A 12,589-nucleotide genomic window follows, 5' to 3' on the forward strand; every position below is an offset into this window, starting at 1 on the left:
GTACTGCATTCGTCAGGATATGGATTGACACAACCGGAATTACCATCGCAAAATGGAAAGTTTTCGCATCCTTTTTTCCCGTTTGAGAATTTGCATTTGTAGAATATTGCATTAACATTAGTGTGGATTGTTATTTGACCAGTATCATTTGGAAAAGAGACGTTTTCAAAATAAACATTTATTTTTTGTTCGATCTGAAACTGGGGCATAAACTGTTTCGGATTTATTAAAGCAACGCCCAATTCGCTATGAATTTCAACTCCATCCTCAATGCCAATGATCTGAACACTTTTTGTAGTGATCTGCCCTTTATCAAGCTTAATTTGGTATCTGCCTCTACGCAAAAGTAATGTCGTGTACGTCCTATTCATCATGGACGATATCTCCTCGCCAAGTTCAGATTCATTGTCAACAATTATGTATCGTACCACGGGATATTCAATTTTCATCCTGTATTCAAGTAAGCATTGTTTGTTTAGGTGTCCAGCAACAGCTGCTGCAGCTAACCCGGCAGACTCCCAGGATTTGGGTAAAACTTCAAGACGTATGAGATTACTTATTGCATAGGCTTTCCAACAATAGGCTTTGAATGATTTCGGATCAATTTGTATGCACTTATCTGCATCACGTAAAGCATTCTCATAGTCGCATATTCTTAAGTATGCCAGACTTCTGTTCGTAAGACACTTTGTTATGTCAATGTTTTCATTACTTGCTGTGATCGCCTCAGAATAACATTGTATTGCAAGTTGATATCTTCCAGTCTTAAATGCATCATTTCCCATCTTGCGCAACGATTCTTTATCCAAAAGTGCGATAGTTTGGTCTTGACTTGAATCTGACGATGTATTCGATTCTGCTGGTATAACCATTGTTATGCTACTTTGAAGAATAAGTCTGTCATTCTGTAAAAGAGGTATCTTGATTCTAGTCAGATAATTATAGTCACGTTCTGAAATTGAAAGAGCCGGTATAATACTCAGCATTTGCGCCTGGCATGCTAAGGCCTCATCCTGCCTTTGGTACAAACTGTGATATATTGCACTAGTTTGTAAAATCCTTGTTGTTTCTATGTTAAAGCAGATGTGTTTCGATGTTTCATTTCTTTTTGTGTAGTCAAACAAATAAGTTTTGAGGGTGTTTGCATTGAGTGCTAACTTACTCCACATTTGCAAGGAAGCTCTGCCTATATTTTCCTCTTGTAATGCATCCATTGGTGATTGTGTGTTTTCTAACGCCATATTGACCATTCGTGATGCACACTGTAGGATGAAAGCATTTCTGTCTGCATCTTTCATATTCTGTCGAATTACCTCCTGAACTAATCGATGCACACTTATGCTATTAGTGGTACATCTGTTAAACAAAGAAAATCGTGATAGTATTTCGGCAACTTGCTTGATTCCCAATTCTTCTTCAAAAGTGTCGAGTAGATCTTCGTCAAGTACGTTTGGCGAGCCAACATTCAAAAGAATCATAGGGATATCGTCAGCATATAGGAAGGCCGCAATTTCCATCACAGTTCTTGCTGAATTTCCAAGTCCATCTTCTTCAGATTGTTTTTGAATGTATTCAAAGTTTAATTGCCAAGTTGTTCGCACCGCTAAACGTTCTTTTGACACTTCATATTGTGATCTTATTGCTTTGAGTACACCTAATCTCTTCCGATTAAATTTCTTCAGATACTCATCAAATGAACAGTGTAAAGCTTTTATATAAGCAGCTGCTTGTTCCAAAGCAAGTGGAAGTCCACCGAGCTCTTCTGCTAATTTTATGAGACTGTCGTCAATTTTACCATTCTGATCTGAACGTATCATCAAAAATTTTACACTTTCATTTCTATTTAAAACATCTAAAGAGATGCAGTCATCCAATCTCACATAAAATGTCTCTTCTGCGTTCTCTGCTTTTCTCCGAGAAGTGATAATGATATGCCCCTTTGAACCCTTTTTCCAAGGTGAGAGAAGTATTTCTTTCACACTTCCCTGAATTTCCTCCATGTCTACGTTGTCGATTACAAGCAGCCATCTGTCTTGAACACAGCACAACCATTTAAGTGTTTAACAAGCGTTTCTTTAGCATTCTGTCCGACAGTATTTGTGTCTATAGCAAGGCGTTGTACAGAATCTTCCAATGCTTCATTTGTTTCTGCTGACATCCAAAACACACCTCCAGGATAAAATGTTTGAAATGTCCATGCATATTCCACCGCCAGTGTTGTTTTACCTATTCCCCCTAATCCGCAAATAACTTGTGTATGTGTTTCACTACTTCGAATTTCAAACACTTCTTGCAGTTGTTCCAATTCATCTTGTCGACTAACAAATGTAGAAACCCTGTCCGGGGGATAGAAGAATAATTTCCCATTTGGTCTTACATATGATAGGTATTTTGCTATATTAGCGATATCCAAAGTATTTTTATCGACGTCCGATTTTGTACTTTGAAAGTTAAGTGTACTAATTTTAAGAGCTTCTTGTGTCCCCTTTAGTTCATTCTTCACACCAGTTACCTCTGTATCTATATTATGCAATTCAGTCTTCATCTTTTCAACACTTTCAAAATCTGCTTTATGTGAATCTTGCATACCTGTCACCGCATCTGTCAACGACAGTATGTCCCCATTCATCTGAAGACTCTGAGTTTCAATGTTATTTATTCTTTCAAGTGTATTGTTTAACGAACTTTCTATTGACAGTATAGATTTGTGAACAACTTGAAAGCTCATATCATTTTTTGAAACAACATCTAAAATGAACTTACTTAATGCTCTAGTCTCATTTTTAAGTTCTTGCACCAGTTCAACTCCAAGTGTTGTCCCTTGCAAAAATTGCAGACCTGTAAGATAAATTATCTTTCATATTCCATAAGTACCCAAAGCTATCACACTTATAATTTCATAAATTGTTTAGATAATCGAAATTTGTATATAAATGTAAAAAATGTTTTAATAATTATGACCTCATTCATATTGTAAGAAAAGTAAATCAAAGTTCCTGCCATTAGCTTATCGAAAGAATATCTTAAATAAAACATGTCAAACGAACCATTTGTTTGCCACTGCATCAGTTGGGCAAGAATTTCTGTCTCATCTTGAACTGGAAGTAACAGATTTTTTATGAACTGTTGCATCAGTTGGAATGAGTTTTGGTACTTGATCACGTCCCACTCGGAAAAGTTGCAGTGTGCCCAAGGATTTCGAATATCAGACCTTAACTGTAAAACAATTTTTTTATTTTCAAATATACCTTTATAAATGACAGGAGATCGTATAAATTAAATGTCTAAATGTATACTGTCACAGGCAATGTATATATATGTATGTCTAGTGTTACTGTTGTAAACTTATAATTCGTTTGACATCATTAAACATATTTGCACGCCTTGTTTGTTTTATTTCAAATAAATCAATGATTTGAATCGTTCGAAGATCCTTAAAGATTTTAAATAAAGTGATACAGTAATTTAAATATTTTTAAAAAAATAAGTACCTTTTTAGCCGTTTTTTGTGGTAGAACTGGGAAAGTATCTATATTAACAATGATCCCCAGGAGAGCTGAGGAGTCACACGTGTCATCGAATCCGGTATAGTGTGCCATGCTGGTAATCATGAACAGTTTAGTCAGATCTACATCGTTTGTTACATCATAGTTGTATTTCTGTTCATCCTTTTTCCCTTTCACTTTTGGTATGGCACTGTTGTTATTGATCGCCTCGTAGTTCAATTCTTTGTTTGTAGGTTTATAACGCTTCATGTGTTTAGCAAATGTTTGTGCGTCTATCTTGTCTGTTTGCTTCAATTTGTTGTAGAGTTGGCTTACAACAGGGGGGATATACTTTCTTAATGCAGGAGATATGACACTGTGTAGACATATTCCAACAATCAGCCATCTTTTTTGGTCATCTTCTATATCAGGTTTAACTACTGTATAAAATAAAAAAAAAAAAAAAGAATTTTAAATTACAATATGAAATCAAGTTCCGTGCTATACGGTTAGTTAGAAAAGTTTGTATGATATTTGTTGACATAAAACGTGTGAGTACCTACACTTACCTCAAGTCAGAATATTAAACCACTTATTGTTCGTTAGATATACAGTTTTCTATAGAAACAGAAAAGTTATAAAATGTTTTGGCCAATTAAAATGAAAGTTACTTTGTTTGCCAGACGCTAGAAAGATGCTAAAACTGCAGCTTGTAAGGTGACCTGATGTCAATTCTACAAATTTTCAAAACTGCTACAGAGCTCAAATTAATACGACACTATTTTATTTCCTACCATTGAATTGCCGTATTCCAAATAGCTTTACATATCGTTTATTAGCACAGAGTGCTTTAAATTAATTCTTAAAACTTGTATTAAAATATCACATGTACGTTCACGACATTACTCTCCTGAAATAGCAATAACTATTTGAATACCTAATTTTAATATATAAATACTATACAACAACGTTCGAACTGCTGCTGCTGTAACTACGTCAGTAAATTCCCGTAACCTAGTTTAAACTCTAATGTTCATGCCTTCAGATCAACCACAATATATCCAAAAAACAACCTTGAGACAAATGAACTTAGACTTTTAAAAAGTAAAAAGTACTCACAATTCAAACAAGAGGGCCATGATGGCCCTTAAGTCGCTCACCTGTATATAGGCCCCCGGAGCGGGGCCAGTTTAAACCCCAGGGCTTTTATTTGAACAAACTTGGTAGACACCCATTAGAAGATGTTTCATGCTAAACATCTAAGGTCTAGCTGGTCAAGTTTTTTCTTTACACATATAGTTAAAAACAATGACACACCTGGGGCAATGCCAGTTTTGACCCAAGGGCTTTTATTTGAACAATCTGTGTAGACACTTACTAGAAAATGTTTCATGCTTAATATCTAAACTCTAGCTATTCGTGTTTTTTCAAAGAAGATTTTTAAGTTTTTTGCTATACACATATAGGAAAAATTAATGTCACCGGGGCGGGGCCAATTTTGACCCCAGGGCTTTTATTTGAACAAACTTTGTAGACACTCACTAGAAGATGCTTCGTGCTTAATATCTAAACTCTAGCTATTTGAGTTTTTTCAAAGAAGATTTTTTAAGTTTTTGTTATACACATATAAGGAAAATGAATGACCCCCGGAGCAGTGCCAATTTTGACCCCAGGGCTGTTATTACAACAAACTTGGTAGACACTCACTAGAAGATGTTTCAAGCTTAGTATTTAAACTCTAGCTATTTGGTTTTTTTTCAAAGAAGATTTTTTAAGTTTTTGAAATACACATATAAGAAAATCAATGACCCCCGGGGCAGGGCCAATTTTGACCCCAGGGCTCTTATTTGAACAAACTTGGTAGACATCCATTAGAACATGTTTCATGCTAAATATCTTAGCTCTAGCTCTTTGGGTTCTTTAAAAGAAGATTTTTTAAGTTATTACTATATGCATATAGGGAAAATCAATGACACCCTGGGGCGGGGCCAATTTTGACCCTAGGGCTTTTATTTGAACAAACTTGGTAGACAACCATTAGAGGATGTTTCATGCTAAATGTCTTAGCTCTAGGTCTTTGGGTTCTTTAAAAGAAGATTTTTTTTATGTTTTTACTATATGCATATAGGGAAAATCAATGACCCCCGGGGCGGGGCCAATTTTGACCACAGGGCTTTTATTTGAACAAATTTGGTAGACACCTATTAGACAATGTTTCATACTAAATATCTTAGCTCTAGGTCTTTGGGTTCTTTACAAGAAGATGTTAAGTTTTTACTATATGCATATATGGAAAATCAATGACCCCCTGGGGCGGGGCCAATTTTGACCCCAGGGCTTTTATTTAAACAAACTTGGTAAACAACAATTAGAGGATGTTTCATGCTAAATATCTTAGCTCTAGGTCTTTGGGTTCTTTACAAGAAGATTTTTATTTTTTTTGCTATACACATATAAGGAAAATCAATGACCCATGGGGCGGGGCCAATTTTGACCCTAGGGCTCTTATTTGAACAAACTTGGTAGACATTCATTAGAACATGTTGCATGCTAAATATCTTAGCTCTAGCTCTTTGGGTTCTTTAAAAGAAGATTTTTTAAGTTTTTACTAAATGCATATAGGGAAAATCAATGACCCCTGGGGCAGGGCCAATTTTGACCCCAGGGCTTTTATTTGAACAAACTTGGTAGACACCCATTAGAGGATGTTTCATGCTAAATATCTTAGCTATAGGTCTTTGGGTTCTTTTAGAGAAGATTTTTTAAGGTTTAACTATATACATATAGGTAAAAATCAATGACCCCCTGGGGCGGGGCCAATTTTGACCCCAGGGCTTTTATTTGAACAAACTTGGTAGACATTCACTAGAAGATGTTTCATGCCAAATATCTAAGCTCTAGCTCTTTGGATTTTTTGAAAGAAGATTTTTCTTTTGGTTGCCATGGTAACCAGAGTTCTGCATGGAATAAAATTATTTGAACAATTTTCAAAGGTGACCACCAAAGGAACATTCCTGTGAAGTTTGGATGAAATTGGCTTAGTGATTTATGAGGAGATGTCATTTAAAGTAAAAGTTTACTGACGGACGACGGACGGGCGGACGCCGGACGAAAAGCGATCACTAAAGTTCATCCTGTCACTTTGTGACAGGTGAGCTAAAAATAAGTTACATGTTATGCGCAATTAAAGATGATTTTTTTCAGTATTTATCTTGATATTTTCACTGCATGACTAAAGCAGTAAGGATTTTTTTTGCAAAATCTGATTTTTGTACATGTATATTTTATGTGTAAAAAACCCTGGACGTGAAGATCGTGGCGAATTTGTGTTGGGTAATAAAATACTTTTAAAAGATTCTCAAGTTTCATCTTTTATTGTTCTTTTTCGGCTGAGGCCGTATGGTTTGGGTTGTTTGTTTTATTAGGGTTTACGTCAAACCGACACAGGATAGGTCATAAGGCGACGTTCCAGCTTTACTGGTGGAGGAAGACCTCATGTTGTGTGTTGAACTTCTTGTAAAACTTACAGGGAAGAGCTTAATATTTGTAAACATTTCATTGGTCATTTTAAAATTACAATCTCGGAATCTGATAGGCCAATGTAAAATTGTTGTTAAAGTAATATATAAAGGATTTTTTCTGACATGGCAAACGCGTCCACTTTCAAATTGATCAAAAGGAGTTCTGGAAACGAACCACAATGTATCATACAGTTATAAGTTCTTTAACTATCAAGATAATGCATCCTCGTACAGATTATTTTTCGCTATAAATTTTGCCAAAAATTAACGAAACCACCACTTAAAATGCAAATAGAAAGTTTTTTCCCCAAACCAAATCTGTCCATGTGCAAAAATCGTTTTAATTCAGTCGAGTATCTTTTTTAAAGATCCTTCTTGTTTATTCTTTCGTAACGCCGTTTTTCTAACAGGAAAAGACACATAGGTCTAACATCTCTGAAACAAATCTTCTTTTACGATGGTTACTTCAATTGTACAACTGTGGTGTACTCTCCAGAACTTATCTGACAATATTTTACTTTTAATAAAGTTTTAACAATTTCGTGAATGTTTACATGAATCTGGAGGCTTGTAGCTATAGATTATCAAAGTAAACTGCCGCTGTACTGGGATGAATCGGCGAAAATTTATGACTTTTTATGTCGGCTCTACAAAGTAGTGGAAACATCTAGGGCTCACTTCTCCGTCTTCCGTCTGTCCATCTGTAGGTCTGTCACACAACACTTGTCTATCCTTAAAACTACTAGAGCAAGTTCATCCAAACTTAACAAGAATGAATATTTGGATGAAATTGAACGTATAGTTTCTGAGGAGTAGTCCAGACAAGCTTTTGTGTAGCTGGCAACACCTCATAAAAACTCCTTTTTTATTTAAGGGCCAAAACATTCAACCGGAAAACCCGTGTAATATGCCCAAGTACCTAAGCTACAGATAAATCCTGTAAAGTTTCATTGCCAGTGCATAAGTGGTATACGAGTCCGGACAAATTCATTAGGCGACACATGTGATCTCTGATGATCGATCGTGTTACCCCAAACGTTTCCATTGAATTCAAAAAAAATGTAATTTACTCTTACCTTGACTTGAAGATACTTCATTGGCAATATCAACAATTATAAGTTCAGCTTCTGGCTCGTTCAATCGGGATGAAAAATCTTCAAAGTTGAAGGACGAAGAAAAGTTTCCAGTGTTGAAAGTCGTCATTGTGAAATTGTTTGGTAAGTTGTTTCTTCTCTGTAAGCCTTTAAATACAAACACATACTCTCAACTTAAGAGTCTTACTTAAATTATTGTTTTAATTTTGTTTCAGAATATCCAATTGTGCAGAATGTTGAAATCAAAACATTCAGTAAAAGTTAACATATTGATCCTATAGTAAAATAAGAAGTGACAGATAAAACAGACGACAGAATAACATGTTGAAATACTTAAATAAAATTTAATGTTAAACTGGTTACACATAATACGTACATGTACTACGGGATAGATAACAATTTATATATCAAACTGTCATCGTTTTTGCCCTAACGTATCTCATAAATATTGATAAATTTAATATACAGGTAAAGTGAAATCGTATGACAGATAACACGTATTTAATTTCTAAATAATCATTTTATGTATGTACTTACATGATTATATATAATTCAGTAAGGGGGTATGTAGTAGATCATCAATCCGAAGTTTATTCTCTATCACCGCCTGCTTTTCTCACGAAACTTGTAAAGTGGACTGCCTTCTCAACAAAGAAATGACCACGTCTAAAAAAACACCACAAATAACAACAACCTCACAAACGTCTGAAATCATATACATGTACCTGAAATAAATACATTTCATACTAAATATTAAAAAACACATGAACCTCATTGTAAAAATCAATTTTACTTGTCTAACATTTAGTATTCTACTTGAAAATTTGAACACAATTGTCAAGAATAGCCAACTTTTCCAATCCTGATGAACATCATACGCTGTTGTGTATTCTTCTCAAACAGCAATCTGAAAATACGTCTTAAGTAAGTGTCGTGATTATAATCATTCTTTTGAATACCGTTTAGATGGAACAGCTGAATTCCGAGCTGACACACCTGAAACACTCACACCTGGCACGTGCATTTTTACAACACATCAGTTGATATCATATATTAGATACTGAAACTTGAAAATAAAACAGTTCTAAATATTAAGAAGCGCAAATATCCTCTTCAATTTTTTTTCTTATTTGTAAACTTGAACCTGGCAAGTTAGAAACTTACCGACTGAAAATATTTATACAAATTGCATTGTTTCGACATGACACCGCTTGTTTGAAATGTACTTTAACCATTACACGTGTGATTTAAAGTCGGTAAGCTGCGAATGAAATTGGTAATTACTGGTTAGTTATGAAGGAAAACCGGTTTGATGGATTGTTTTCAGAGATATCACGAAATCGGCTAAAACCAGACAGTCAAAGAATCAAAACACCGTAAATATTAAAGGCATCATGTAAGGATATTCCAACCGGAGATATTACATCGGCATGTAAACATATCCAATATACATATCATATTACCTTCTTGTCTTATTTGGTGTAAATTCATTGACATAAAAATAAAAATTATATTTTTTGCTGATAATTCCTAATACAACAATAAAAATGGTTCAATTATCCACTTCTTTTTCAAAATAATCTCTTATTTGATTATATAATCGTATGACAAGTCGTATAATTAATTTGAGTCTGATTTTCGGACACCTTTGTAAATCATCATGTACATCTTATTTTCTCCAGGTGATAAAGATGACACACTCTGTGTGACAAGTCACGTGGTAAACTACTCTCTTCTATCGTGATTGTTGGCTAGGTGTTCCGAAACGACACAGTTTTTTCTAGATTTGAAAAGCATAAACCGGATACCTAGTGTTTCCACAAAAACAAATGTGTAACAGTTATTTGTCTTTGGCACCATCAACAATTAAAATAAAATAAACAAAATCTTGACAACTACGGTATTATACAAATGCATCCAATTTCATATACATGTATTTCAACAGACTATTGTTGTATGTAGGAATGTATTTTGCTTGAAGAAACAATAAGTGTTTTATGAAATATTCTGAACATCGAACCCTTACATATCAATATCATCTAAAGCAAACCCAAGAACAAACAAATGGACAGACACAAGGAACATACACAAGGAACATAGAACATACACAATGGACATACACAAGGAACATACACAAGGAACATACACAAGGAACATACACAAGGAACATAGAACATAAACAAGGGACATAGAACATGCACAAGGAACATAGAACATACAGAAGGGACATACACAAGGAACATACACAAGGGACATACACAAGGAACATAGAACATGCACAAGGAACATAGAACATACACAAGGGACATACACAAGGAACATACACAAGGAACATACACAAGGAACATAGAACATAAACAAGGGACATAGAACATGCACAAGGAACATAGAACATACAGAAGGGACATACACAAGTAACATACACAAGGGACATACACAAGGAACATAGAACATGCACAAGGAACATAGAACATACACAAGGGACATACACAAGGAACATACACAAGGAACATACACAAGGAACATAGAACATAAACAAGGGACATAGAACATGCACAAGGAACATAGAACATACAGAAGGGACATACACAAGGAACATAGAACATGCACAAGGAACATATAACATACACAAGGGACATACACAAGGGACATAGAACATACACAAGGAACATAGAACATGCGAAAGGAACATAGAACATGCACAAGGGACATACACAAGGAACATGGAACATACACAAGGGACATAAACAAGTGACATACACAAGGGACAAACACAAGGGACAAACACAAGGAACATACACAAGGAACATACACAAGGGACAAAGACAAGGAACATGTACAAGGAACATAGAACACACACAAGGAACATACACAAGGAACCTACACAAGGGACATACACAAGGAACATACACAAGGAACATAGAACATACACAATGGACATACACAAGGAACAAACACAAGGGACATACACAAGGGACATACACATAGAACATACACAATGGACATACACAAGGAACATACCCAAAGAACATAGAACATACACAAGGAACATAGAACATACACAAGGAACATACACAAGGAACAAACCAAAGGGACATAAACAAGGAACATACATAAGGGACATACACAAGGGACATACACAAGGAACATACACATTATACTTAGAACATACACAAGGGACATACACAAGGGACATACACAAGGAACATACACAAGAAACATACACAAGGGACATACACATTGAACATACACAAGGAAGATACACAAGGAGCATAAACAAGGGACATACACAAAGAACATACACAAGGAACATAGAACATTCTCTATGCAGAAGGTTTGGAAAAAGTCATGCATTGCAGCTTCTTAAGGTGATTCAGCTTTGTCAGCCATGTTTGTTTTCACTAAGTGGGTCCAAAGTGAAAGCAGGTCAAACTTCATTGAACATTTTGCAATTACAATTCCAGGTCGACTTATATAATATTTACTGTCGCACAACGTCAAAACAAAGGAGACATATAAAGTTATGGAAGCCAGAACTATGAGTAAAAAATGTATTTAATGTTGTTTTTGTTCTTCATTTGCCTATGAAAGACATTGCACATCATGCAATCACAAAACATCACCTCTGAACACTTTGTTAATTCGCAAAATTATGTTTAGAAATATTGGAACCATAGAGAAAAGATGAATAGTTAAACTAGTACTGTCGCCTATAACTGTATAAAATATAATGCATACGAAAATTCAAAACACACACCAACTCCACAGGTGCGCATCCAGTCTTGGTGCCCATATAAAAAAATTGAAGTTAAAAAAAAAAAAAAAAAAACATCAAAATAACTATTTTGGGTTGAGTGTAAGAAAAAAAAAATCGAATTTTTTTTTTCCTTTATACCATTACTACGAAAAGGTCACCTAGTCGCCGTAACGCTATGGAGCTTTGTGGAACAACCACAATGTCGAGTTCTGTAACATTACAAGCTATTTTGCTACTCTTTACACATCATGCATTTAGAAAATTGTTAACATTCTTCTTCTACCTTACATACAATCTTAAATAACTTACATTTAAACTCGGACACTCCAATTTGTTAAAATCTTGCCAAATTCCGTTGATGGTCGGCCATTTTGTCGAAAACGAAAGTACAAAACCTACATCGTACTGTTCCGCTCTCCTGGTTTCCAACGACTACGTGCGCAGAACAGAAGACAACGGTAACCATCAATTTATTGGTTACTGTTGTCTATTGTTCAGCGAACGTAGTCGTAGGGGACCAGAACAGCGAAACAGTACGGTGTTTGTTTTGTACTTTCGTAAATGGTATATAGGGAAAAAAATCAATTTTTTTTTCTTACAATCAACCCAAATTAAATAGTTATTTTGATGTTTTTTGTTTTGTTTTTTTTATTTATTTTTTTTAACTTCAATTTTTTTATATGGGCACCAAGACTGGACGAGCACCTGTGACCAACTCTAGATCTACCTCAG

At 35.1% G+C, this 12,589-nt stretch overlaps 1 protein-coding gene across 2 annotated transcripts; it reads right to left on the reverse strand.

The window, feature by feature from the left end:
* Positions 1 to 2,014: 2,014 nt before the first annotated feature.
* On the reverse strand, positions 2,015 to 12,347 carry LOC132736283 (uncharacterized). Of its 2 annotated transcripts, XM_060723388.1 has the most exons (6): positions 12,167 to 12,347; positions 8,638 to 8,825; positions 8,083 to 8,247; positions 3,492 to 3,925; positions 3,048 to 3,216; positions 2,015 to 2,838 (listed from the first exon to the last, which is right to left on the reverse strand). In XM_060723388.1, the coding sequence occupies exons 3-6, from the start codon at positions 8,207 to 8,209 to the stop codon at positions 2,015 to 2,017; spliced, it is 1,554 nt and encodes a 517-aa protein (XP_060579371.1). In that variant the 5' UTR covers positions 8,210 to 8,247; positions 8,638 to 8,825; positions 12,167 to 12,347. The 2 variants fall into 2 exon arrangements, with proteins under 2 accessions (XP_060579371.1, XP_060579379.1); XM_060723396.1 differs by lacking the exon at positions 8,638 to 8,825.
* Between the last annotated feature and the right edge of the window lie 242 nt (positions 12,348 to 12,589).

This window comes from Ruditapes philippinarum, unplaced genomic scaffold (genome assembly GCF_026571515.1).
Source record: "Ruditapes philippinarum isolate M1 unplaced genomic scaffold, ASM2657151v2 ctg1013_1_1_1_1, whole genome shotgun sequence".
NCBI lineage: Eukaryota > Metazoa > Mollusca > Bivalvia > Venerida > Veneridae > Ruditapes > Ruditapes philippinarum.

Bases quoted from the DNA above. Each gene is read 5' to 3' on its own strand.
- LOC132736283 (XM_060723396.1), bottom strand. From the start codon at position 8,209: ATGACGACTTTCAACACTGGAAACTTTTCTTCGTCCTTCAACTTTGAA. The intron at 3,926-8,082 runs GTAAGAGTAAAT...TATTTTATACAG, and splicing joins TGAAGTATCTTCAAGTCAAG to TAGTTAAACCTGATATAGAA. The intron at 3,217-3,491 runs GTACTTATTTTT...ATTGTTTTACAG, and splicing joins CACAAAAAACGGCTAAAAAG to TTAAGGTCTGATATTCGAAA.